Genomic DNA, 27,714 nt, shown 5'->3' with positions numbered 1-27,714 from the left:
CACCCTGCCAGCACAGTGACGATCTGCAAGTACGTCAAAATTAATTAAAATGTAGACCTGTTAACTCCTGCAAATATAATGCTTTTTGTTTATAAGATATATGAGAATTAATTGCAAGGTGCCTCTGTGTATTTTTTTAATATTTTGCTATGTCTGCCATGCATGTACAGAAACTTCAGCATGTATAGCACAGCGCAACCAAGATCCTGTGACGCGAAGAGTTGCTTTGAAAAGGATTAGACTGCTATCTTTATATTTCCCCAGGGGCTCATAAAAACCTATCTAGCGAGTCTGCAATATAGGGGTAGTGTGTTTAAGGAGTGATGGGTCTCCAATTGGTGATACTTACAAAACCAAACCATCTGACAAAAGCAGTCCTCAATACACGATGAAAAATGGACATAGATGTACAGAGTTATTATTGTGGATGAATAGTCCGAACAGAATAATGTGATTGAAGAGGGGTAGAGAAATAGTTTGATCTAGTCTGAACAGAACTATGGAGAAAAATGGATGGATAGAGGGAAGGAGAGTTAGAACTGCTAATGGAAAGACAGAGGGGGAGGGAAAGAAGTGCTGGATTCATCATTTTGCTACAGTCAGCATCACCGCTGCAGCTTAGTTCATCCATTCTGCCATGTTGTCTGTCTCTCACTGTAAGTAAGAGAGGGGTTGCACAGGGGACAGCAAACTACAAGTTTCCTAACCACTACATCCGAAATTTAAATATTGATATTGTGATTGTTCGAGGATCAATACAGCATTGTCTTAGAGCACGTCGGTATCCTGGGATATGAGCCGTGGTCTGCCTTTGAATTTTTCGTCGCTTCATCACAGCACAATGGTCATGGTGGATCGTGGTGTCCACCCCGACTCTGTCAGCAGCACGAGGCTTCTGTTTACAGGAAAATGAAGGAGCTTTAACCCCAGGGAGCAGGATCACAGGGATAACTGGATCCAGTGCAGAGGATTGTGCACAAACGCAGACATAAACACAAATACACATGAGCTTGCACTTGCAAATGAATGTAAGGGGATTTTGGGTATGAATAATGAAGGTTCCGCTAAGAGGCTGTCAAGGTTACGGCGAGGTCAGGAGGTGCTTTCAGGGGTGCGGAGACCGACTCGTGTGTCCATCTGTTCCTTCCTCTTCTTTTTTTCCTTCTGTTTATTTGTCTCTGTCATTCTTGAGTGAATAGGCATTGACTTGTTTTTGTGCAAGACTGCACATTAGTAGTGTGTTCATATTTATGTGTATGTGTGCGAGTGACTGTGTCGCAGCTTGGGGCTTGCTGTGTCAGACTAACCGTGTCTGACTCTGTATGTGACTGTCTGAGTCTGGGACAGTGCTGAGGGCTCAGTAAATGCTCTGCTATTTTTTAACTGATCAGGCCATTCGGAAGTTACGCAACCGTTTTCATCTTAAATTAAACACTCCACTTCTCGAGTTGTCACCAGAGTCACAAATGTACACCTATGAACAATGTGATCAAGGCTGGGGTCATAAGGATGAAGGTCTCTTGCAGCCTGGTTGTAGTGCAAGCCAACAATGTTTCAGCAGGTAGCAATGCTAGGAATATAAGCCCAGCCCCTGCAAGACTTAGTCTAAATTAGTTCTCTAAAATATATTTTGAAATGCACATCGGGTGGTATAGTGTATAACTGGTAAAGGATCTCATTATGTATAAAATGTCAATCGCGAGATCCTGCCCAATTCCCCGCCCTTGTGAGGAGCGTATTAGTCTCTTTCAAAACAGGACGAGCCGTTGTGAATGCATCTAGTCAGTCTGTGTCTCACACAGTCACCCTCCTCCTTCCCTGTCTGTCTGTTATAAAGTCTGCTAAAGAGGGCTCCAAAAGGAGGGCCACACATGCAGATCCTCCTCCAGCAGTGTCCTCTACCTTTGGAATGCAGAACTTAAATCCAGCTCTTGGCTTCAACCTCACTCCTACAAAGTCCAGTGGAATACTGGAGACTCCCAACCTGCGTCACTCCCAAACCTGCTCACCCCCACATCAGCCGCCGATCCCCTCCTTCCCCCTGAAGCGGAAACAGGAAATGCCCTCGGCGAAAGATGCTGGCTCTCCACCACCTAAAATCTCGTTCTCTAACTGCCAATTGAAATGGGAACTACCTCATCCCTCCCAAATCAAGAGTGGGGAACGGGAGGCGGCGAGACCACAAACCATCCCCAAATATCCCTGCCTCCTTCCAGCATCTACTGGACCAAAAGCTGAAAAATCAGACAGGACGGTGGGGGAAAGAAGAGAGAAACGTACACCAAAACAATGCACTAAACATCACCAGGAGCAGAGTGTGCAGAGGTCTACTTCCTTGCATGATGATGGTCTTAAAACAACTGCAGAAGGTTTGGGGAAAAACAGTCTTTCCACTGCTTCAAAACCGCCCAAGCAGAAGCGGGCCAAACGTGATCAAGTCAAAGCCTTCAAAGGGCCAAAATTGTGTCAATGTGCAAGCAAGAAGCAAACCAAAGGTGTGTGTCAAACCACAGTCATGACATCTGACCCCAGAGTGAAAGATGTTGGGAAGATTAATTCGGAGGAACAGGTGTTGTTGCTGGAGGAGGTGGGGCAGGCCAGGGCTCTGGTCCTTACAATGGTGTACCAGGATGGAACTACCCAATTAGATCCAGAGCAGGTGAGTGGGTCGACCGGTGGCTGAACAGGGCCTTTTATAAACATTGTTATAACAAGTAATATCCACACCTGCGTTTATGTTTCCTAGATCAGTGATTCTCAACCTTTTTGATATCAAAGACCCTCAATTTGATACGCATGAGGCCACAAACCCCATACCTGTTCATAGTTAGTATAGTATAGTTCGAGATAACAGTTAATCTATGTTCCAAACAGTCATTACATTGTATTTTTCCAAAGGTGCTAACATCTTGTAAATTAAATAATGGTGGTTTAACTAGTAATCATTTTTCTGCGAACCCCACATTGAAAACCACCGTTCTAGATTGTATTTTTTAGATGCACGCTTCTACTAAAGTAATCGAGCTATGGGACACAGTAACCATCATATGAATTATTATGAACTAAACTTGTTTAGGAGTGGTGCGTTTTGTACTTGGTGAAAAAGATACATGTTAATATTCATGAAACTTGAGTCTTTCACATGTACAGACTTACGTAATGGGTGCGTGTAAAAAGAGAAGACTTCAAAAATTACTTGTAGTGGAATAGCTAGCCACTGATAAATCAGTCCTCAATTCTAATTTTAAGCCATCGGGAAAAACATTCAAATTTATTTTGAAGAATTACATGTTTGTTTCGTGTATCACTGCAGACAAAGCAAAGCTTGAACGCAACCAGTGCTTTGGTCTGTGTTTCGTGTTGAAAGCATCTGTTTTGTGTTTAAAGCATCCCTACCTTGACAAAAGCATCCTGCGTCGAAAGCTTGTTGTTTATTTGCCACCCTTGTGGTTAACCAACCGAAACTCTTCGTATGTTTGCCTGGATGTAGATGCTTGTATGCATGATATAGGAGATTGTTCATGCCTTGTGTAGAAGCTGACACCCCCAGTGTGTGGCCTACTGGTTCTGATGAAGAGGGAACTGGTTCACTGCAGACCTGGGGACTCCCTGGGACCAACTGACAGCTTGTTCTACTTAAAACTGGAACACACACCTGCATGGACCCAGCAACATAAACCCTGCAGCCAACAGCTATTCACCAGGTTGTGTGTGTGTGTGTCTGTCTGTCTGTCTGTCTGTCTGTGAGTGAGTGAGAAACAGTTTAAAATATTGGTAGTAGGGTTGAGTCTGTTCTTCTTAAATGTGTCTGTATGTGTACTCATACTGTAGTTGGCTTTGGATTGTGTGTGTGTGTGTGTGTGTGTGTGTGTGTGTGTGTGTGTGTGTGTGTGTGTGTGTGTGTGTGTGTGTGTGTGTGTGTGTGTACTATTTTGTATATTTTTCTGGTCTGCCCAGGGACATTCTGCAGCAGGTGCTGGCAGCCTCTCATCTGGCAGTGTGCTATAAAGCCAAGGACCTGCTGCGCACCACTCTGCAACACTGCAAACGACACCTCAGCTGGAAACAAGGTGAGGCTGGACTACCACACAATACGCACACATACCACTCACACTACACTTTCTGTGTATTCACAAAGGAAACTATGTTGCAAAATGACTAAAAACCTGTGAAACAGATTTGAACTTGAAGATTACAATCACAAGATTTGAAATTGCCCATTATTTGCATGTGCAGTTTATTATGGATTGTTGAATTTATAAATTATTTGTTTTCCTCCTCACCATATGCTTAACGATGAACCTGCACTGCTTCTACTTCACCTCTATCAAATGAGTTGCATTTATTACTGGCAGTGAGTTTCTTTAGGGACTTGTATATTAATTTGTTGACAAGGAGGTGTTCCAAGAATGGTCACTTATTTGTAATAAGGTTTGCAGCTTCCAAAAGTCGAGCTTCCACAGTTCCTGTAATGGCAGATCTGCATGTTTCTGTGCTCAGTGTAACAGGGCTTTAAAAGTTCAATACATTTCAACCACAGTAACAAACATCAACAGACTATAAATCAAATTCCACTGGCCTCTAAGCAACAGAATGACTAGAGCTCCCTGAAGCATATACTGAGGGCCGCTTGCTAAAAACAAACTCAGGGTATGCAAAACATGGTAAACTTTCCAAACATGGAAATGACCATTTCTTTCTTTGTAGAAAGCAGCTTTATGTTGTTGTTTGACCAGGGCAGACGTAGTTCTGCATATTTAATACATATTATTCACACTTTATGTTACTGTATGTTTTCATCCAAGAATGCAAGTTTTTTCCAATAAATTTCATCAATTGTCTACCCAAATCATTATCATAAGCTAATACTTTGATAGTGGCATGAAATTAATAAAAAAGTTGTATATTCAATTATTTGTATGACAATTGAAACGTATTACCCACGGCCTGGTCAAAAGACATGGTTTTTACAACGCAGTTACACGAGAGAATGACATTGTCTTCATGTTAAAAGGTGACCACACTTTGCTTTTCCACACTGTCCAGTGGTCAGCTGTCGTATTCAGGACCCCCAGGTAGCCGGGTGGCTGCTGGACCCTTCAGACCCTGCTTCCTGCTACCAGGAGCTACTGAAGAAGCACTGTACACAACCCCCCATTACACCCGCCCTGGGCAACAGGAAGGTTAGTTACAGTGCAATGTTCCTTTCGGGCCCCCAACCCCTTCTTCAGTGAGCTGACAGTAGGAAGGAGTTCTTCTACAAAGATGCATTTAAGCAAGCAGGAGTACAAACAGGAGTATTTGTATCAAGAGAAGGGATGGGACAAAGAAATCAAGACGGCAATGCATGTATATTGCTATAGTTCCTATTGCGATTTGTTATCAGTGGACAGGCTCCGTGTGTGTGAGTGTGTGTGTGTGTGTGTGTGTGTGTGTGTGTGTGTCTATACAGTATATATATATTTAGAAACTTGAACCATGGTGTGAAATACCCAGCTGGAAGTATTTTAGTAATAAAGCCGTTTGCACCAGACATCTCTCCCTAAGAAGCACTCCTAACATTGACTAGTTGTGTACAGCCATGGGTCACAGAAAGGTGTGAATTGCCATTTTTTTCCATCTCTATCCAATTGCTGCTCCAGCTCAATTCACTCATTAGTCGCCTTCTATCTCTCTGATTCAAGATGTGCCAATAAGTGTTAATCCTGCCCGTTCTTGGCACATGAGTGGATCCTCTCTCTGTCAGACACACACACACACACACACACACACACACACACACACACACACAGCAAAGAATTTAGCCACTATTTTACGATTAGAATACTGAAGGCAAAATGAAAGGTTGTGGTGGACGGTACACATTAATGTGGTCGGGGTCAATCTAGTTTCTACAAGCCAAAGCCCTCTGCATACAGCTTGATGGATCAGCTGTGGTTGTCTTGATGCATGCAATTACTTTAGTGCCACCACAAACATTGAGTACAAACAACGACAAGCAGTTCTGATTGTTCCAATGGTGAACCACGTCTGCTCCCAGTGCTGGGAAGTTAGATTTCTTTAATAACTCCACATATACTGCACATAAACACATTAATATGTCCTGTCTCTTTTTTTATTTCTATTTGATCTTAGTCTTTCTCTCTTATTTATCTCCATCGGGTTTCTCAGGCCATCTCAAGTCTCTCTCTGCTCTACTGGCTTAACATTGAGCTGTGCGCTAAACTGAAGGTTAGTGCAACACGCACCCACATTTATATGCATTTATAAGAGATATAATCTGCATACAGGCAACGTGCACAAAAGCTGAATGTGTTCGTTGTGTTAAGCACCAGGGACTTTGGGAGCTGTATTCAACCATGGAACTCAGCATGATTCCTGTTCTGGCAGGTGAGATCCGTAGTAGTACACAATACTCAAACATCTGTAGCCTAGACAATATATGTTATGAGTGAAGGAGCAATAGACACGTCTTTCTAAACTATTGCTAAATGCCAAGTTCCACCAAAAAAACAAATTGAATCTTAAGGGACAGCAGTACTTTTAATTTGGACACCTTTAAATATTGATCGTCTTTGAGTCAGACATGGCAGGTATTTGATTCAAAAAATCTAATTAAATTGAGATATTTGATGGTGTTTTATAATGTTTTGAGTATTTCCTGTGGGGGAAATTATAATGTTGCAGCATCAAAGAGACAAACACAAAGAGTAGGAGGACGATAAAACTCCCTAGTAATTATATAATGAAGATTAAAAAAGAATCCTTAAGATCTGGATGCATACAATCAACCTACTTACAGCATCATTTGGGGAAAAAGTAAAATCTTTTAAACTTTCGGGAGAAATCACGGGCCTGACCCTATAGGCAGCCGGGCCTGATAACATGTCACAGATGAGGGAAGGTTCCAGAATTCACTGCGTAGCCCTTCTTTACATTCGATCCAGGTTTCTGGCCACAGGAGGCACGTAACATTGTTCATGGAGTTGTGCAGAATGCTTAACGGTCTTGTTTTCCTTGTTTCAGCCATGGAGAGCCACATAATTCACGTTGACAAAGATGGTCTGAAAAGAACTTCAGACCTGCTGGGGGTAAGACGATTCAAATCGGACAAAAAACAAAAGGTTGCTAGGCGATAGACAAAATCAAATATCACAATTTTTGGACATTACCTCAATATCGACAATATTTTAGGGAAACAAATTGTATTATTATAAAACCAAGCAGGTAGAGGAATTAATTAGAACAGCTAAAACACTGAAGTTCAGAAAATTGTGGTGGTTGGGATGGCTTGAGCAGCCACACTTTATGCTCGTTGGTTGGGCTAACAAGCATCAGGTTTATAAACCCATCCACACACTCATTTTGGATAGGAGCCCTGTGTCATGACATGTTCCACCTAGCCTCACCGCTACAATAAACTGGTGTTTACAACCCCCTGTCGTTTGTGGCTCTGTGCCGGAGGTCCCGGAACACTGGCGCTGCTTCTCCGGTGGAGGACCAGGGGAGAAGCGGCCCAGCGACCGCCACAGGTAACCGCTGGCAGCTAGCTTCTCCCCCGGGCCACCAGCAGACCCCCTAGGTGCTGCTGCTGCCAGCCGAGAGGGGGTTGGTCCTGGGCCACCTGTTGGGCCGCTGGTGGCTCCAGGGCATCTTCAGATGGCCCTTCTGTGTCCCTTCCCAGTGCCGGAGAGTCCCTGCTCAGGTGCCAGTGTGGCAGATACGCCACCCAAGTGGCGTGTTCAGGGACCTCCGGCACAGAGACACAGACGAGAGGGGTTGATAACACCAGTTTATTGTAGCAATGAGGCTAGGTGGAATTAACCAGGCTCAGATGGAACATGTCATGACACAGGGCTCCTATCCTGAATGAGTGTGTGGATGGTTTTTATAAACCTGATGCTTGTTAGCCCAACCTACAAGCATCAGGTGTGGCTGCTCAAGCCACCACATCCACCTCAATTGCATTACTTTAGTGTAGCCTGATAAACAACATTTAACTCACAATATCAGGATAACTAAAATCCCAGACAATATTTAATCTTATATCACAATATCAATCAGGTTCTTACTCGGTCCTTCGCGTGCTTGATTTTTATCCTCAGAAATGAGTTGAGTGAATGAGTAAGTGCTCAAATACCTTTAGAATAACCACTTTTGTGCTGAAGTTCTTGAAAAGTCCTTGGAAAGAACAAGTGGTATTCTCCCCTATACCTATCGTAAGGTAATAAAACAGTTTCCAGATTCGCTTTTACAACATGGATCATGCCAGGGGAATGTAAATGTGGTCTGTATAATAGTAGATGACAATGAGATTAATAATAGATTTATAGATATACTGTATATAATAGATATACTATTATAAATAATAGACAATGCGACTGTGATTTATTCTATTTTAATTAATAAAGATTACATTGAAAATGTATTACATTTGTTTTGAAAAAAAGTCCTTGAAAAAGAAAGAAATTCTGCTTAAAAAAGTACTTTGAAAGTGATCAATATCATACTGTATATCCCTGTCAAGCAGTTGACAACAACTCTTCAACTATTTCCTTAACTCACCCTGGTGTTCGTAGTTTACACTGCATGGTGTAGGTACCGTGTCGGGGCCATGTTCTCAGCTCACCGGTGTGAGGTTTTTGTCTGGCTGCTCAAACGCTGTAACGAATTGTGAGAGTAACACCTGGCAGCAAACACAAGCAGGAAGAAGAACATAAATGTAGGCAACTGTGAAGGATACACCAAGGAGAACCAAGAGGAAAGAGATCTTTTTAAAATGTTTCTGGAAAGTAGGAGTAGCAGTAACGATGTGGTGGTTGGATGCAGGGGCCTGAGCCTATTCACACGCAGATATCAGCAAGCTCTTAAAAAGATGAGACGCACTCTACTTAGACACACACAAATTTGATGTAAAGGTTATACAAAATAATACTTTATCTTTAGGAATAACATTCAGATAATAATAATAATAATTTGATATTTGGCATACAGTCAAACAGAGATACAACCATGCACACACTGCTGTAGAATTCTCACTGCGTGGTCGGTGAGGTTAACCTGTGTGCTACAGGAAAACAAAGAGTATTAAAGATATTTACTCTGCAGAATAAAGAGAAAGATACAGCCATGCTTCAAAACAGTATAATATAATAATATTACCTGTACAAAACATGTGAAACATCATTCAAAGAATTGATCATCTGCATTTTTCTCTCACAACACACAACACACACATCCATTGTTAATCACTACTATAGACATAGCCACATTCAAAATCCCAGGATACACGTAAACGCTCGGTGCTCCAAATTAACATTTTCAAGACACTGTCACACACACACAGACACACACACATACACACACACACACCATATACTTAAAAGTTATCTAGTTACCAGCGGGGGTGTTGTTGTGGAGAGTGTCCTGCGTCTCGCTGCGTTTCTATAAATAGGATGGAGAGTCTCTTTCCTTCAAGAGGCTGTCTGCCTTACCAAACTGGCAAACAAACACACACAGATACACACACGCGTGCGCACGCACACACACACACACACACACACACACACACACACACACACACACACACACACACATACAGACACTAGTTTATAGTTTGGTTGGTGAATTTCCTTCTGAGCTGAATTCAGATCACACAAACACATGCCAACTTGGAGAGAGAGAGTTAGAGTTTTTAACAACCTTTATTTACCACATGTGGTATCTATTGATTCTAGTGGCACAAGCACATAAAACTGAAAGACAATAGAGAGAGAGAGAGAGAGAGAGAGAGAGAGAGAGAGAGAGAGAGAGAGAGAGAGAGGATTCACCACTTCTACACATTGTCACACACCTGGTGCAGATGAAAACGATAAAACAAGCTTGAAATTCCGAGGGATCACCTTGACTCCATCTTTTTCCTTCCTTCATTTCTCATCCATTCATCCCTCCCGCTTTACTTTCTCACCCTCTTTTCTCACATTCTCTCTTTCCACTCTTTACCATTTTTTACCCGCCCCCTCCCCGTCTATCTTGCCACCTTATCTATCCCCCGCTTATTTGTCTCTCTTTATTTCTCTTTTTCCATGCTCAGTCATCCCTCTCTCTCTGGCTCTGTCTCTCTCTCTTTCTCTCTCTCTCTCCATCACAAGCCGTTCTGAGGGGCGACGTTAAATATTGATGAGGCCGTCTGGAGTCTGCCCAGCTCAGAGGAAGAAAGAGACAAGTCATAGCCAATCCAGACAAAGTAGAAGACGAACATGTCTTTCTCGCTCTCTTGCTCCCTCTTTATTGGTTTCTGTTTTTCTTATTTCCCCTCTCTCTCTCTCTCTCTCTCTCTCTCTCTCTCTCTCTGCCCATCGTTCTGTCCGTTTCTGTGCCTCCGTCTTGTGTCGCTGACAGTTGCTGGCTTCGTGTGCTGCCTCTTTACGGGGATCTGTCGTTTAGTTTATCTTCTCAATCCTTCCCCGTCAGTCTCCTCCGCCCTCAGCCCCGTCTGGCCGTCGTTAACTTTCCCATTTCCTAATTTGCTTCCAGTCCTTCCACTCCCTAAAACCCCCCCCTTCCCCACACCACCTCTTTCCACCCCCACTGTCCTACTTTCTTTTTCTTTCTTTTTTTTTTAACTTTTCTACCATGTCTCTCTTACTGTATCTCTGCTGGTGCCTCTCCTATTTTTTCTCCCCTCCGAAGAAACAAACACACACTCTTCCCCTTCGTCTGCCTCTCGGAAATGTACACATTCGCTCATGGATTTCTCTCCCTCCCTCTGCTATTCTCTTGCTCCTCTCTCTTTCTCTCTCTCACTCTCTCTCTCTCTCTCTCTCTCTCTATCTCCTCCATTCTTTCCCCCCCGCATGTGTTTATTTAAGTGCCCATCCAGTCAAGCCGTTGCGCTGCGTGTGGGCAGCACCCGGCTAGTTTGTTTGTGCAAAACAGCAAACGAGGAGAACTTTGTATCTCGCCCACCCCCCGGCCCCCTTCTCCATCACTTTCTCTCCATCTTGGGTTTCCTCCTTTCTCTGCTCTCCTCTCTCCTCCCCGCCTTATTACTCTTCGGTCCTTTCCTTTCTTTCCTCTGTCGTCTTTCACCCATTCGTCCTATCTTTCGTCTGTCCTTTCTCTTTATTCAAGAATTTCTTTCATCCCAAAAAGAGCCCTTTTTTCTCTCTCACTATAACTATTTAATTTATTTTAATCTCTTGCCATCGATCCTTCAAAGTCCCTTACTTTCTCCCCCTCTCCCTGTTGTATTTCCCCCTCACCGTCTCTTTGCCGAAAGCTTCTCCCTTTTTTTTGGCCCCCATTTTGCCTCTTTTCTATTTTCCCTGTAGGTCCCTCTCTCTTAACACTAACTCTCTCAAAGCTATCCCCATCACAGTCTCTTCCCAATGTTTTTGCTGCTGTCTGCTGCATCTGACCGTAAAATTCAACGGTCGCTTCTCAGGATCATTGCTGCACTCAATAAACCCCACTTTGCTCTGTTTGTTGATAAATCAATGTGTGTTTGTTTCTGAGTGGGAGGATTCTGTGTGTCATGTAAGGTGTACGTTAGAATGTCCTCGACTAAGTGTATACGCACAAGTTGGAATGGCTATGAATATTAATTGACAAAAGGATGTGAATGGATGGAAATAGCACAATATTAAATAAATACAAGTTATAGAGATTGAATGATCAAATAAATAAGTAAATATTGCACATTAAACTAGTAAATATTAAACTAATAATAACAATAATGATGAAAAAATAATGAACACAGTGTACAAAACAATAACTCAGCAAGACCATGTTAGACATAAGATACATGAGATACTAATAACTTAAAATGATAGAAAAATAGATAAAAGATGAAAAAAAAAGCGTACAACAACCACTAAAACTACCAATTGTCTGCTTAATCCCTCTGTTTTTCAATCTCACACTTCTTTGCTATCGTTCATCCTCCTCTCAGACTAAGCTGAAGCAGTTGGAGCAGGAGGCCCACCAGGCAGCAGGACAGATGTTCCTGGTATCCAGCAGCACCCAGCTAAGAACTGTGCGTGTGTGTGTGTGTGTGTGTGTGTGTGTGTGTGTGTGTGTGTGTGTGTGTGTGTGTGTGTGTGTGTGTGTGTGTACATTTTGTGTGTCGGTATGTGTGTTTGTGCGCTGGCTGGACACCATAGAATCTTTGGTATTTAGGAAACCGAAGGTTATCTGTGTGTGTGTGTGTTTGGGGGGTGGGGGGGGGGGGGGTGTCTGAAGGTTCTCTTTGAGAAATTACATCTTCATGAGCGCTGTGAGAACAAGAGGCTCCCGAAGACTGTCGCTACACAACAGCAGTCGACATCAGAAGCCACCGTGAGAGCACAGAGCACACACACACACACACACAGACAGACACAAACGTTTGCACATGCACATGAACGCAGAGAATCACAGACGCACACATTCAGACGAGTACTCGCACTCAGGAAAAGGAGAAATGTCAGCTTTGTTTAATCTTTGGCACCACAACAAAAAAGCACAGACACAGACCCCAGATACACCCGTTGTCCTTTTCACCGGGAGTTTACGGTGCATAGTGGCACACAACACGACACCTGGACAGGTCATTGCATTCCACAGCTGTACTACTCGCAAAGTATGCTCAGTGATGAATTCTGTGACAAAGAATACCACCGTAAAATAGTATTTCCTGCCTTTTGATGACGTCAAAGCAGTCAGCTTGCTTTCAAACTTTGAGTTGAGCTAAGGAAAAGTCTTCATTTCCATCCACACCTGCCTGTTTTCCGGTGTCCTCTGACAGTTGTTGCAGCTTCAGGATCTGCATCCTCTCCCCAAGATTATTCTGGAATACAGGCAGGTCAGCCAGAAGCATGTTTTATTCGTATTGTGCTTGTTTGTTGTCTCTGCTTTTAGGCGAGACAAAGTTGGACAGAGCCTCATGGGGTGTAGTTTTAAAATTCTAAACATGTGCTTTCTTTGGGCCTAGGTGCATAAGATCAAGTCCACTTTTGTTGATGGGATTCTCTCCTGTACAATGAGCAAGGTCAGGTTTGCATCTGTTTTCAGGACCCTCTGTAATTTAAAGCTTCCTGTAGCAATGCATCATGTAATAACACAGCATTTTGTAATGACTCGCCAAAATGTAATAAATTTGATCATTATAAAATAACAACCGCATTTTATAATAACTTTGCGTTCAATAATCTTGTACGCATTTTGTAAGAATTTTTGCCTATAACCTATTTCATAATGCAGTGGTTACAGCTCAATGAATATTGTGTAAAATTCATCATTATCTTGGCATATAATTTCCTCCATCTAGCCCTGACCTGCTTTGAGGGTGTCGTTCCACTCTGCCCACAGCAGAGAGCGCTGACAGGCCTATCTGAGTCTTGTCGCACTACGCTTCATGTTGCTCTCATCGGGCTTGTTGTCCTGCTTACCGACATTGCTGCAGGGGACACAGATGCTAAGATGTTGATGCTCTCAGTGCTTCCAGAGAGGTGCTTGGAGAAACCTTAAGATAAAACCTGTAATCACGCCGCAGTCTGTATCTGGATTGGGGAAACAACAGAGATGTCTGTGCTGTGGTGAACTGCCAGTCAGTCATGTTCACGGCAATGCAGCGACTTTACCTGGAGAACATCTAGTTAGCTATGACACAGACCGTGTGTTTGCGATGTCTGCTGTATCTACTGTGTATCTAATGTCTGCCTTCTGTCTCTCTCCCATGATGTCTTTCTGTCTGCCACCCCGCTACTTTTTCTCTTTTTCCAACATCACGTCAGAACTACATCTCCTCCAGGTGGTACCAGACCAGTGCTGTAACTGGCAGAGTTACGGCCAAACACCCGGTGAGTTCAGTCCCCTCTATTCCTCTACACCTGTTTATATATATATATATATATATTAAGCTCAGGAGGCAGAGGGGGTCGTCCAGTAAGCGGAAGGTTGCCGGTTTGATCCCCGGCTCCTCCTGGTAGCGTGCTGATGTGTCCTTGAGCAAGATCCTTAACCCTCTAACTGCTCCCTGGGCGCCTCTATATGGCAGCCCACTGCATCTCTTTTGTGTTTTGTGCTCGTGTTTTGTGCTTTTTGTGCAGTTATTTTGCCCCAAAAACATTTCTAACCATGGGTCCTAAGAAAGTAAGTGCTGAGGAGAAGAAGAAGCGGATGATGTAGATTGAATTAAAGCATGAAATCATAGAGAAACATGAGAGAGGTGTGCGTGTGATGGAATTGACGCGGCAGTACGAGCGTGGTACTTCTACGATATGTACCATACTGAAGCAGAAGGAGACGATAAAGGGTATTACGCCAGCCAAGGGCGTTAAAATAATGTGTACGCTGCAGACCTCTGTCCATGAAAAGATGGAGAATCTGCTGTTGGTGTGGTTGACGGAGAAGCAGCTCGCAGGAGATAGCATGATGGAGGCTATCATCTGCGAGAAGGCAAAAATGATCTACACTGATTTGCTGCAGCCGATAAATAAAAAATACCGCTTTATTTTTTATACAATCTCTTTTTGTTTTATTATGTTTTTATAGAATATTTGTTATTTATAAATATTTTTTTCTTATTTAAAAACACGTAACAAAAAAAAATTTGGGTGGTTTTTTGGGGACTGGAACGGATTAATGGCATTTCAATAAATTTCAATGGGGAAAATTGATTTGCTATACGAGCAGATTGAATTACGAGCTCTGTCACGGAACGAATTAAACTCGTAAGTCAAAGTACCACTGTATATATAATAAAGTAATGCAGGTTGGCTAGTGTCCATGTCATATTTGCTGAATCATATTCAGAAAATATGATTTGTGATTGTAACCACTGATACAGAGTGCACAGATGTACTCAATTCTGCTGTTTCTATTGCATTTTGAATGCCACTACTTCCGTAGTGGCACCAGCATCTACAGCATCATCCTGTGTTCTAGTTTTATTATCCAGGAGGCTTCCTTCATTCTGTGTTGACGGTGGCCGTGCCCACATCTGCTCTCTTTTCATTTTAATTCACTTTGAACCTTTGTCGTAGTTGGTTTAGACAATATAGGATAAAAGCCATGGTCATGTGATGTAGCCACACATCATTGTTACCAATTGATCGAAGGTATGCACAACCAACATGCAGTAGCTATAGTTCCACTGTATCACGTGTGTGTTTAAATGGGACATAGAGATGCGAGGGAGAGCGCGCGCGTGTGTGTGTGTGTTAGAGAGAGATTATGAGTTTGTGAGTACATTTGTAAAATTGGAAGATTATGCAAAATTCAGTACTGTGCATGCAAGTCTGTGAGTGTTTTTTGAGTACGGAAGTATAGTCCTAGCACCGCTGTATAGAGAAAGAATAGATGAACTGAAAGATTCACACTTGTACGACACACACACACACACACACACACACACACACACACACACACACACACACACACACACACACACACACACACACACACACCTGTATACGCACTCATGCACATGTAGCATAAAACCTAGGAGTGGGAAAGCACAATCAGAGTGCCTCAGATCTTAGAGGAAACTCTCTGTCCGCTCCTTCCCTCTTTTGGTTCATCTTACTTCTTCTCTCTTTCCCTGTCTCTCTCTCTCTCTCTCTCTCTCTCTCTCTCTCTCTCTCTCTGTTTGTGTCTCTCTCTCTTTCTACCACTCAGAGGCAAATTCAGAAAGAAATGGATTGTGGCCGCTAATAGCACCATGAATTGCGCATCAATTGCGTCTGCTATCGGCGCCATCTTAGCGTCCTAGTCACGAAAGATATAGCACTGACGATAAGCCAGCGCAAGTACGGCCATAAAGTTTTGCTGCTGAGTGCAATTTGCCCTTGTTCTGATCACAATAATCCATGTGGAAAAGTAAATAATCTGTGTGTCATCCCACTGACACACGGATTATTTACACACACGGTGGAGATTATAAAATAATGGAAATGTCCGGCGTGGGACGGCGACTGATGACCCCGGGGTCCCCATGCAGGGGAGGCCCCCTTATGCGGACATGGGCAACAGAGATTATGGTTACTTTGTTTTACAATGGTTTTACTTAGTATTTTTAGGTTTATGTGCAGTGACTATAAAACATTTAAATAGTACGAGTAAATCTATAATTTATGTATATAATCTATCATTCTATCTATATCTGTATCATATCTATATATCTATTTATATATATATATATATATATATATATATATATATATATATATATATATAGTTCCCATGGAATGCAGCATCACTTCAAATACATTTTCCGACTTCTGTGTTCTGACAAGGCAATTCTGCACGAAGCAACCAATACACACCAATGGAGTCTATACCGCGCATCTCTCCCAATGCAAAAGCCACCCAGAGCCACACCCTGTACATACAGTATATAACAAATTGGATGATGATGTCAAAAAGAGCCCCCCCACTCCACCACCCAGCCCGCCCCACTCCGCCAATGTTCGGTTACTTTCGGTACATCGGCAGCGGTTTTTCACTAATTCCTGCGCTAAATATAGATTGATGTGAATCAAACTTGCCCCGAATCCAAGACACTTCATTCCTTTCCGTGGGTTTGGCGGTTGCTGTGCACCAGACACTTTCAGCCAGAAAAATGCCTCAAAAAAATATTCATAAAAATCCGATCAAATACAATCGGGTTTCAGCCCAGCGGGCTAGACCCCTAAAAATGGACAAGCGCAAGAATTTTATTTTAGAAAAGCTCGAAAGGATCATTTAAAAGTCGGCCAGTGGCTACTTGTGTCTCTTTATCTCTCCGTGTAACCGTCTTGCTCTGCCTGGTGCCATTTGTCTGCCCTCGCCCTCCACATTTCAACAGATGGACAGATTTAACTGTAGGAAACTCTCTGAAAGACTGACAGCTATGGAAAAACACATGCTTTGTCCCTTTTTTTTGTTACTTGTCAGCAGGGTCATTCTCCCTTATCCCTTCCTTTCTTCTGCTCTCTCTCTTGCTCTCTCTCTCTCTCTCTCTCCCTCTCTCAGCATGGGGAGGTCGATAGCTCATCTCTGCACTCAGTCGTCAGGGTTCGGCGGTCCTGTCGCAGTGTGCTTCTCTGACACGCGCACACACACAGAACTTTTCCAATCTCACTAAGCAATTTGTGGCCGGTCGGAGCCAAACTTTGAATTGATAACGCTGCCTACTGGTTGATATGTGGCTGTAGGACAGCTGTAATTTAACATGGCAAAGTCCCCAGTGCTCATGCCCAGATTTAGAACTTGATGTGTCCGTCTGTCTGTCTGTGCATTCATGTCTGTACAAGCATGCATTATTCACAACCCAAAACAATTATTGCAAAATTGTTGTTGAGGAAATTGTTGTCCTTTTTTTTTTTTACCACCAACTAGCTTCATCATCGAGAATAACCCAATACAATCTTTACTTGTGTTTTTAGACTGGGGATCTCTTATCACAAGCAAGCTTACCACTGATCTAACTCACATTGGAAATAAATAAATAAATCACACTTTTGAGATTAACTGACAAACAAGTGGTCGAGAGACAATTAGAAAATATGTGAGTAAGAAATGACATTGGCTCTAAAAATTATTTCTCATACTCCTCCAGCACAAGAGGGGATACTGTTTAATGAGGAGGACATGAATAGGAATTAAGGGCATCTCAGAAGACAAATCACAAACCCTTCCTCTTGCTCATATCAAAAAATTCAGGTTTTTGATTTTTTTAACACCGGCAATAACAGGTTCCCTGCATACATTTTTCATGTAGTGTGTAGTTGACTTACTGTTTTATACATAGTGAAGCAAAGAAATTCTGAGTCACATCACGTCTATTAGAGCAGTTCAAGGAGCAAGTGAAAATAATTCAGTTCAGAGAAGGTTTGTAGGAAGCGTTGGATGAAAGTTTGAACCTTACAGTGGAACATAAAGTAGTTATTGCTGTTCTCATGGAACTTGTACAATCTCCTCATCATTGCCCCCAGGAGGGTTAGACTCCGATCAAACCTAGTTCCAAATTAAACCTACTGGTCTGACATACTGAGAAAACTCAAATACGATACTTCCTTCATCCCTGAGGGAAGCACGAGCACTTCTGGGACTGATTGATCAAGTGCCTTACATAAAATTATTTCTGCCTGGCATATTTACCAAAACAAGTCTGTACTTTAACGTTTTTTTTAAGAATGAACATTAATGAAACATCCATGATTTGGGAAAAAAATGTTGTTAATAAACCCAAATTAATAAGCCAGTATACTGAGGCAAAGCCCCTTGTTGAATCAAACACTGCAAAGTGATTTTGTTTTCATTGCCATATTGTTGAGACCATGTTAATAAATAAGTTGGAATGAGTTATAAAACACAAAATAACTTTTGGAAGAGACCTTGCTGAAACCAGCATGTTTCATTGCTCTTAAAAATGGAAATCCATAAAATCGTCTGTTTTGGGTGGATTCCACTACATTTCCCAGAATTCCATTGGAAACAGCAAAATTTGCCTCTTTCTGTGTATTGGTATTCGATTTTTTGGTGGCCGGTCTCTGAAATACGCCATTTTCTGCTGATCCATTGTTCAGTCTTGGGCACTTGAGGTGACAGGGATATATTTATGACGCACCGCCTACACTAGACTGAGAAAAACATGTTACAGCGGTTCATTACAAAAAAAACCCCAAGGGTGCTTTTTTGTAATGTTCATCCATATGGACAGTTTACTGACCAAAACTAGCTATGCTGGTTTATCAAATTTGCCTCGGCTGCCTTTCACTTCTTGCAGTGCCTGACCAGTGCATTCTTTCCACGAAAAATGGACCCAGTCACAAACAACCTAAATCAGAGTATGCATAACGCAAATGTATTGCCTGTGTCTTAAAGTGTCAGTTAAATAAAGCTGTATCAAATATGGGATTTTAAACCAAATAATTTCATGGGTTACTACTTTAAACACTTTCTTGCTGATGTTGCTGTACTGTGCAAAATGTGCTTTCTCTTTCGGCGTATGGTATTAGGGGGTAAACGGGGTGAAGCCAGACTGCAGCAACAAAAGGCTGCATGGATTAAGGTTTTAGAGAACAGGGTCTGTTGTTTAAGCAGGAGAGACGGAAACACCGTCCTGCCACTCAACCACGTCCCGTTTTCAGCTCCTCTTCCCTCCCTCTCGCACTCTCTCCCCCTCTCCCCATTCGTTTCTCTTTCAGTCTGCCTCCCTTTGAAACAAGCAAACAGACATATTTACGCTCACACACAAACCTTATTCCATGCCGGTGTCATTGATCGTGTGGTCATGGAACCAAACGAGAGAAGAGGTTGACCTTCCTCCTACAGTACCTTCCTTTTTTTTTTTTTTTTAAACCTGTGTTGTCAGCATGCTGGGCATACAACACAGAGTATTTGTGGCCTTGCATCTAGGACAGTTCAACTTCTCAACCTGCAATGCTACTCTTTATTCATTCTTTAATCGTCAAGAACTGCGGCAATAACTCTGTCCAGCTTTTTGTTACACAGAACCACCTCCTACAGTACCTTCCTTCCTCTTCATCCAACCCTCTTTTGTGTCCTTGCTTCTCTTCCTCCCCCAGACTCTCTCTTATCTCTGGCTAGCTTTTCTCCCACTCTTCAGGTTCTACTTTCATCCACTGTGGCATTTCTAGGTTAAAAGTGCCCTCCGAGACAAGTGCCCCACAACATTTTATTCTGACCACAGACAAAAACACACATAAGTGAGATGAAATTCAACTGGCTTCAGCTGTGATTTTAGTTGCTGTTTTTTTTTTAAGTAGAAAAGGAAGCTTTCTTGCTGTTTGTTGTGTTTAATGTTGTTTCAAAGGATTGGTGCTGTTTGTTGTGTTCTTCCCTTATCTCAGGCTGCCTCTCATATACACACACTCAGATCTGAGTATGTCTCACCGTCTTTTTGTCTTCGTCCTTTTCTTCTTCTCAGTCTGTCGTCTCTGCTACTCATCAGCTTTAAAGGCACTCCTGCAATTCATAAACTGATTCAAATGCAAGCCACTTCAGCATATTTAGCCATTATGTACATGAACATTTGAACATTACGGGGCTTTCCAACGTTTACATTTTTTTTTTTGCATTTTGCATACCACGACCTGAGACAACAACCTATCCAAAGTTGAGCCAGATTCAGCTCATTCGAGATAAAGGATTAAAGGGGACCTATCATGCAAAACTCACTATTTAGATGCTTGTGCACATACATGTGATGATGGGCCTCCTAACACACAAACGATGAAAAAGGACAACCCAGTTTTAGTATTTTTATGAAGTGTCTGTTTCAGAAAACATGTCCTGAAACAAGCCTTGTGTGTCAGTACTACGTAGCATTTAAACTCAGTAGAATTAGAACCACCCTCCATCTGAGTAACTCCACCCATGGCTGGAGCGCGACCGGACCCGCTAATCATGGGAACTGCTCTGTTGTTGGCGTCACAGACCAGCACACATATTTTAAAAGAGAGGGGAATTAATACCAACTGTCCGTGACAAAACTGCAGACAAGGGAAATGTAAATATTTGCTGGGCGTTTGTGTTTATGTGTGTCCACGGTAGCTTGTTAGTGCTATAGGCTGTGGCGCGCAATCCGCTTTGAGTTTCTTCAAACAAAACCATAGATATATTTATTTACAGACGTTTCCGTAATTTAATGAATTTAATCAAGTTGCTCCGGACACCACAGTGAAAGTCGGATTCAACTTTTAAATTAGGCCTTGTAGTTCTAATATGAGTGAAGATTCAGCAAAGGGAGTGCTTATTTTTCGTCTCAAATTTGTCCAGATTCAGATTTTGGTGGACTGATAAGGTGAAATCAGTGAAAGTTTATGTACTTCATACAGCGGAACCCAGAGTAAAGCTCAAACCCCATTGACTCACAGAACCCAGGGCCTCGGGAGGGTGGTTCCTCCCATTTAAACACAGCGCCAGGAACACGTTGGATTTTGTTACGCTCACTGACTCAGAACAGATGTGAACCCATAAGCACGACACAAAAACAATCCAGAAGTCCACAAGATTTATTCCTAAAGACAGGCAGGGGCCAATCCAGGAGACCAGCCAGTGAAGGCAAACTTCTCCGCCAGGGAATCAGGATCCAGGGAAACAGGCAGAGAATCAGGCAGAGGTTCGCAGGGAAGGTACAGCAATCAGGTAGTAGTGCGGGAGAGCTTGTGCAAGAGACAATCTGGCAGAGAACAAAGGGAACTGGACTGGTATTTATACTGAGGGACTAACAAGGGAATGAGCTGCAGGCGGGGGAAACCAGGTGAAAGGAAGGGAGTGACAGCAAAGCAAAAGAGCGTGGGTGGATCTGAAACGACATGGAGGTCAGTGGCATGGCATGAGGAAATGACCAGATGAAAATAAAACATGAAAACAAATATAAATACTCGGAGATCGGGGAGGATGTGTGACAGATGTTGCCTGCATGTCATGACAGACATGACATGCATGTTTAGAAGGGCTAGAATACATAATCTCATTGCAATTTTCAGCAAAAAAAAATCCAAGTTAATAGACCTCAGAGACCTATATTAACTTGTGTAAAGAGGAGCATAATAGGTTCTCTTTGAGTCAGATCTGAACAACAGATTACATGCAAGGGGAATGAAGCTCAACTGCAACTGCTCTGTCATATTGACTTCTAGAAAAAACAGTTCCCATTGGAGTGAAAGCTATTTGGTCTTGGGGGAAAAATGCTGTTTGTATTGTAGCTTCTACACTTCCACTCGACGTATTGTCACACTGTCTGTTTAAATGGCTTTAGGGCTTTTCATTTGAGATATAAGTTATATTCAACTCTTAAAGAGCAGTACTATCTCAAGATTCAAGAGGTTTATTCGTCACATACATATACATACTTTCATACATATATGCAGTGAAATGTAACGCAACGCACCCGGTGATAACACACAATACGTCCTAGGAATTTCTTTCTACTTGACCAACTCACTGATTCCTAAAACGTAATACAGTAAGTCGAATACTCATAGAATAAAATAAAAATATATAGAATAAAATAAAATAAAATGGAATAGATGAAGGGAATATGCCTATGTATATTGGATAGGCAGTTATGTATATACAAATATGTGCATTAAAGTGGCATGTGAATGAAGAGAGGTAGTGTTTGTGGGATAATACTGCACAGTATACAACAGTACGGCGCAGCAATACGGCATCACCTAACAACCCTGAACAGTGACACAGTATGCGGTACAGTATGCCACATACAGTACAGTTAGGTAGTGGAGCCTATGTGCATGGCTCAGTGAGGACCCCTGGTGAGGTCAGCATTGACAGTCCTTATAGCTTGTGGGAAGAAACTCCGTCTCAGTCTCTCTGTTCTCGCTGTGTGACTGCGGAGGCGCTTGATCGACCGCAGCAGCTGGAACAGTGCATCGTTGGAGTGATGAGGATCCTTCATGATCCTGCGGGCTCTGCTACTACACCTCCTGGTGTATAAGTCCTGCAGGGAGCGGAGGGTAGTTCCAGTGGTACGTTCAGCTGAACGCACCACCCTCTGCAGGGCCCGCCTGTCCTGAGCAGTGCAGTTCCCAAACCAGGCAGTGATGTTGCCTGTCAATATGAATTAAGTTCAACTTTTTTCAACCCTAAGCGCAGCTTCTTTTGTTGTAACATTTTCTTCTAAAGCCATACCTTTGTTTCACATACTAGACTGAGACAGACACACTTGTGTGAATGCGTTTTGAACAAGTTCGCCATTCACCATTAATGATTTAAGTGTGAGAGAGAGAGAGAGAGCGAGATGGATAAACAAACTAGGGATTAGTACTGATAAGCATATCAGCAGGGAGTTCAATCATTACTCTCTAATTAGACCAGGCAGGTTCCTCATCTCTGCTACCTGGAGCGGCTTCTACTAAACAAGGACATTCCCCCACTTAGAGAGAGTGTTGTGTGCTTGTGTGTGTGTAAGAGAGAGAGAATGAACGTGTTTTACTATACTTGTGAGGACCCGTCTCTGAACTGAGAATTGTTTTGTTTTAGAAGTGCACCAGAAACATGGGTCCTCCCTTACAAAGTGTATTTACTCACTTTGATACCAGTACAAGAATGTGTGTGTGTGTGTGTGTGTGTGTGTGTATGTGTGTATGTTGCATAACAAATGGTTTTAAAGGGGTAAGGTCCTCCAACCAAAATAATTAATAAATCCCTGTGTCATATGTACTGTATGCTCCCATGTGCAGCCCTCTTATTAATTGTTTTATTTATTTTTTGCATTTGGTGCATATGCCATTAACACCGTCTCACTCATTTATTTGTGCTTGTGTGCAAGCGTTTCATTTCTTTTTTTATTTTTTGAAGGTTTTTCTGAACCAAGCAGTATGTCCTGCTGTTCCGATTTAATGGCACAGAGCAATAGGTTAACAGGCCGAGTGCCAATCCTTGTTTGTTCCCTGCTGAAATGGATTTATACGTGTGTGTGTTTTCGGCCTGTTTGTGTGCGTGTACTGATGAGTTATTAAAGTGGTGCAGTGTGATTAAATTACCCCACACCAGCACAGCAATACTGCGGTCCCCATCTGTTTAACATGACAGCCCTCTGGGGCACTCTCTCTCTCTCTCTCTCTCTCTCTCTCTCTCTCTCTCTCTCTCTCTCCCTCTCTCTCTCTCTCGCTCCCTAACCCCAATCCCTCTGCCTGTGTCTTTATCTCTAAGTGCATACCTCATTCTCTCTATGATATGCTTGTTGTGTCCCACCCTTTCCCTTCTCTAGACCTCTCTCTCTATCTTGCTGTCGTTTTCCTCCTCCTCCTCCTCCTCCTCCTCCTGTCTATTTCTTCCCCCTGTCCCCAATCAGGTCTTCTAGCTATGGGAGCACTGTGTAAACTGCTCAAACACTGACATAACATATTTCGGGTCTTATCTTGTCTGTGTGCATGTTTCTGGGAGTGTGTGTGTGTGTGTGTGTGTGTGTGTGTGTGTGTGTGTGTGTGTGTGTGTGTGTGTGTGTGTGTGTGTGTGTGTGTGTGTGTGTGTGTGTGTGTGTGTGTGTGTGTGTGTCTTGTGTTTGTGTGCCTGAAGCAGTGAAGTGGGTGTTTTTTTTGTGTATAATTACTGGTCTTGGAGGGATGCTGCGCCATGCTGCGCCTCTATCGCCATGTCAACAGCGAGAGCTTAGCAGACGCAGAACTCTGAGTGCAGCCATGTTTAATGAGACCTCCATGCTTGAGTGGATCCACAATTAACATTTGTGCAAGCATTCAGAGCTATGAACGTTTCATTCTCATAATAACAACCTGCTACCAGTGGTGTCTGTTTTTTTGTTCTCGTTTGTTCACAAGGCACAGGTTGGCAACTTCACATCAAATCTGAATAAAATGTGCCCGATTAGTCTCTTTTGTATTTTCCTCTCAACCATTAATAAGGGCAAATTTTCTATTGAAAGAAAATAGGTTGTTGATTAAATGTTGAGTCTTTTGATGATTCAGTTACTATTGCTTCACAACATTAGAAAAGATTGAACTATTACCCGCACAAATGAACAAAAGAAAATAGCAAAGACACAAAGAATGAATTAAATCCACAAGGAATTAAGTGGTGATGAATCAGTCATGGTAACATAATCATATTTTTCCACACTGAATGATTTACATTTCACAAGTACGCCTTTTGCTTGTTTACTTAAATACACATGCCCACTCACTCTTGCTCTGGCGCAACGATTGACACAGAATGGAACCCCATTCACAGATTTGAAGAAATACGCAACACAATCTGCATTTGTCCGTGTTATTTGTGCTGTTGGGTAATAGGTTTTGATGGTGACCAACTGATAGGCAGAGAAAACATGTGAGCATCTCCTTCCTTTTAATGTGAAAACAAATACACGTTTCTACACAAAGTAAAAACAGGCGAAGAAATGGTGTTTCATCCAAAATATGTTCTGCTTTTCTTTTGGGATAAAAAGCTGGCCCTTGAGCGAGTAAATGGTTCTTCACACTAAGTCAGTCACTGAGTCTTCAGAAGGTGTGTGTATTCTTTGAGTTTTCAATCCTGTAAAATTTTAAGCTCAATGTGAACTGTACAAATATGAGTCTTGTACTGCGTTTAACACATGTTCTATTGAAATTATAATGATTTGTACCATTTCTGTCCCTCAGTTTCAAATGAATCATGGAAATTTGCCCTCGCAAGTCCAAAATTGCAAGGCTGTGCTAATTCATCAGTTACAACCAGAATAGCGGCTCTCTGTTCATCAGAACAAGCGCAAGTTTCACACTGAAAGTGAGAACTATGAGGAGGCCCTTATCATAAGCACAGTTATACATTTTTGGCGTTTTTAACGGTTAACAGGATAGTGGTGTTGAAAGTGTGCCGTGGGATTATTCCATTGTAAAAAATGTACCGTGGCAGAAAAAAGATTTGGAAACACTACTCTGGTAGTATGTGCAATCTATTGAATCTATTCTGTCCAGGGAGAATAGAGGCTGTGCATGTAAAGCTTGTAGCAAGGTGAGGCCAAATCCATGACCCAGTAGAAGATTAGAAACTCTGCTCTCCGGCTTCCACTGTGAAGTCTTAAGTCTTAAAAGAAACACAAAAAAAATCCCTGATGTTATTTCTGAGGCCGCCATAGGAGTCTTCACAATTCACAAAAAATACTGAACAAACGCTTGATGACAAAAAAGGATAAATTAACAGACTTCCCAGTCAAAGTCAAAATATATCCGCATTGCATATGTAGGCCAGCAGTAATTCATATGATTTATTAGTATTATTTTAAACGTTAAGTTATTCCTATTTTACTGAGGTTTGTTAAATGAAAAGTGCATTGCAAATGTGCTGCATTTTTATAAGGCATCATTATTATTATCAACACAGCTTTGATTATGATGACTGTCATTAGATTATGATGAGTTATTAGTCAGACAGCCGTGACTCACCCAGACTGCCAGTGTGATCCCACTCTTCCACAACAAGGTTTGTTTTAACTCTGCATCGCAAATCAGTGGAACACACAGGCCTCACATGAGTCGCTATGAATATTTCAACCAGTAACAAACAATTAAATGGTGTTGGCAAGGTCAACAGCTCTAACAGGTTCTTTGGCACCGATCGTCATTGGAAGACCATTATAAGGGTCCATGCACGCTCATCGGATGACCCACTGGGGCTCATTGTAGGTTCATTATTCAGCCATTGTTGGGCTCTGAAAAGGCGGCAAAGAGCACAAACATTTGATTGTTATGGCTTGTCACGGCTCACTGTGTCAGCGGAGGACAAAGCACACAAACAAGCACATCTGCATGATTAAGTGGGCCATTCACTGAGCCCAAGAGCGGGAATGAGAAGGGTGCGTGTGTTTTTGTGTGACGTGTACTATCAGGTGTGCGCGTGTTTTGTGTGAGCCAGCTAGTCATTGTGGTTGCCACGCTGCCGCACTTGCCACCAATAAAAGCTAACCTGTTGTCATAAAGAAAAGTGTGTTGCTTGCTAGTTGTCAAATTTGCATATTAATGTCACATTGCGGCGATTCACCGTAATCTAGTGATTCCAACCGAAGACACGTTTTTTTTTTCTCCCTTGTTTAAGAATATTTATGTCTTTCTCAAGCGTGAATGTCAAGTTTAACAGAAACTGCTCAAATGCTGAACAGAAGACTGAGAAATTTGAAAAGATTTTTCACCAGGATCTGAGACATGCAATGTTTTTGTTAAAGGTTCTTTCATTAATTGTGCGTGTACGTCATACATGTACATATGTGCATATTTAAGCCTTTTGGATGCATCTGTACCAATACACTTTCCTCAATTTGTGTGTGCGTGCGTGTGTGTGTGTGTGTGTGTGTGTGTTTGTGTTTGTGTTTGTGTGCGTGTGTGTGTGTGTGTATATCCCCCTGGGATTATTAAAGTATTTCTGATTCTGATTCTGTATACGTCAAGACATGATCACCGTCATCTTGTTTATCCCTGAAGTCTGGCACAGATTGTATCTAATTTATATTGAACAATGTATATAGAATGAACTGTATATCTTTGTTCTTATATTAAGTTAAGCCCATTGTGTTCAGTTAGATTTTGTTTTGTCTCAGTCAGACTCCCTGCAGTGTGTGCTAATGAACTTCTTCCCCACTCACCCCAACACAGTGAGGGTGATAATGACCCAGACCTCATGAAGAGCAGTAATATGGCGTGCCCGTCTCTTTGTGTTCTGGTGTCTTGTGTAGCGGTGGCAAGATTCACCCTCTTAGCAAATGAGTGTGTGAGCGGATCTGTGTCTGTCAGCCTTTTTTAAATTTTATTTGCATATGCTGTTATTTTTTGCCTGTGAACGCACAAGGCTGGACAATGAGGGAAGTGTTGCAGTGATTTATTTTGTCCAGAAGGTGGCATCACCACCAGACTTCATATCCTCATAAGCGTTTGGAACGCCTCATCCTACTGCTTTTAACTTCTGGTACCTTGACAGATTGGTTGGCTTTGGAATCTGGAAATTTGGAAATATGACGATGTTCTCTGAGATAATACAGCGATGCACTTGTCCATGTAGTAACAGTGAAAGAAGTACTCTGTCCTTCTACTTGCCTAAAAGTACAAATACCCTGACACAAAATGACCACAGTACTCCACTGACATTTCTGACAATCTGATTGGATTGGTTCCTCTTGATTTGGCTTGATTGGCTGTTGATTAGATTGCTTTTTTATATACACACTACTCACAAAAAGTTGGGGATATTCGGCTTTCGGGTAAAATTTCAGGA

General features: G+C 42.2%; 1 protein-coding gene across 1 annotated transcript in view; it reads left to right on the top strand.

Annotated features, from left to right (window-relative positions):
• The window catches only part of poln (polymerase (DNA directed) nu), a gene marked incomplete at both ends in the record, with an annotated part of 76,157 nt that overhangs the window by 6,547 nt on the left and 41,896 nt on the right, over positions 1 to 27,714 (top strand). Inside the window, 10 exons of the mRNA XM_080023139.1 lie at positions 3,958 to 4,070; positions 5,047 to 5,183; positions 6,172 to 6,231; positions 6,330 to 6,390; positions 7,027 to 7,091; positions 11,954 to 12,037; positions 12,244 to 12,339; positions 12,788 to 12,844; positions 12,974 to 13,030; positions 13,731 to 13,841. Of these exons, the coding sequence (XP_079879265.1) occupies positions 3,958 to 4,070; positions 5,047 to 5,183; positions 6,172 to 6,231; positions 6,330 to 6,390; positions 7,027 to 7,091; positions 11,954 to 12,037; positions 12,244 to 12,339; positions 12,788 to 12,844; positions 12,974 to 13,030; positions 13,731 to 13,841 (841 nt within the window). The remainder of the gene's footprint in view (positions 1 to 3,957; positions 4,071 to 5,046; positions 5,184 to 6,171; positions 6,232 to 6,329; positions 6,391 to 7,026; positions 7,092 to 11,953; positions 12,038 to 12,243; positions 12,340 to 12,787; positions 12,845 to 12,973; positions 13,031 to 13,730; positions 13,842 to 27,714) is intronic.

This window comes from Zeus faber (assembly GCF_960531495.2).
Source record: "Zeus faber genome assembly, chromosome: 22".
Taxonomy (NCBI): domain Eukaryota; kingdom Metazoa; phylum Chordata; class Actinopteri; order Zeiformes; family Zeidae; genus Zeus; species Zeus faber.
This window is presented reverse-complemented; position numbering and strand designations above follow the sequence as displayed.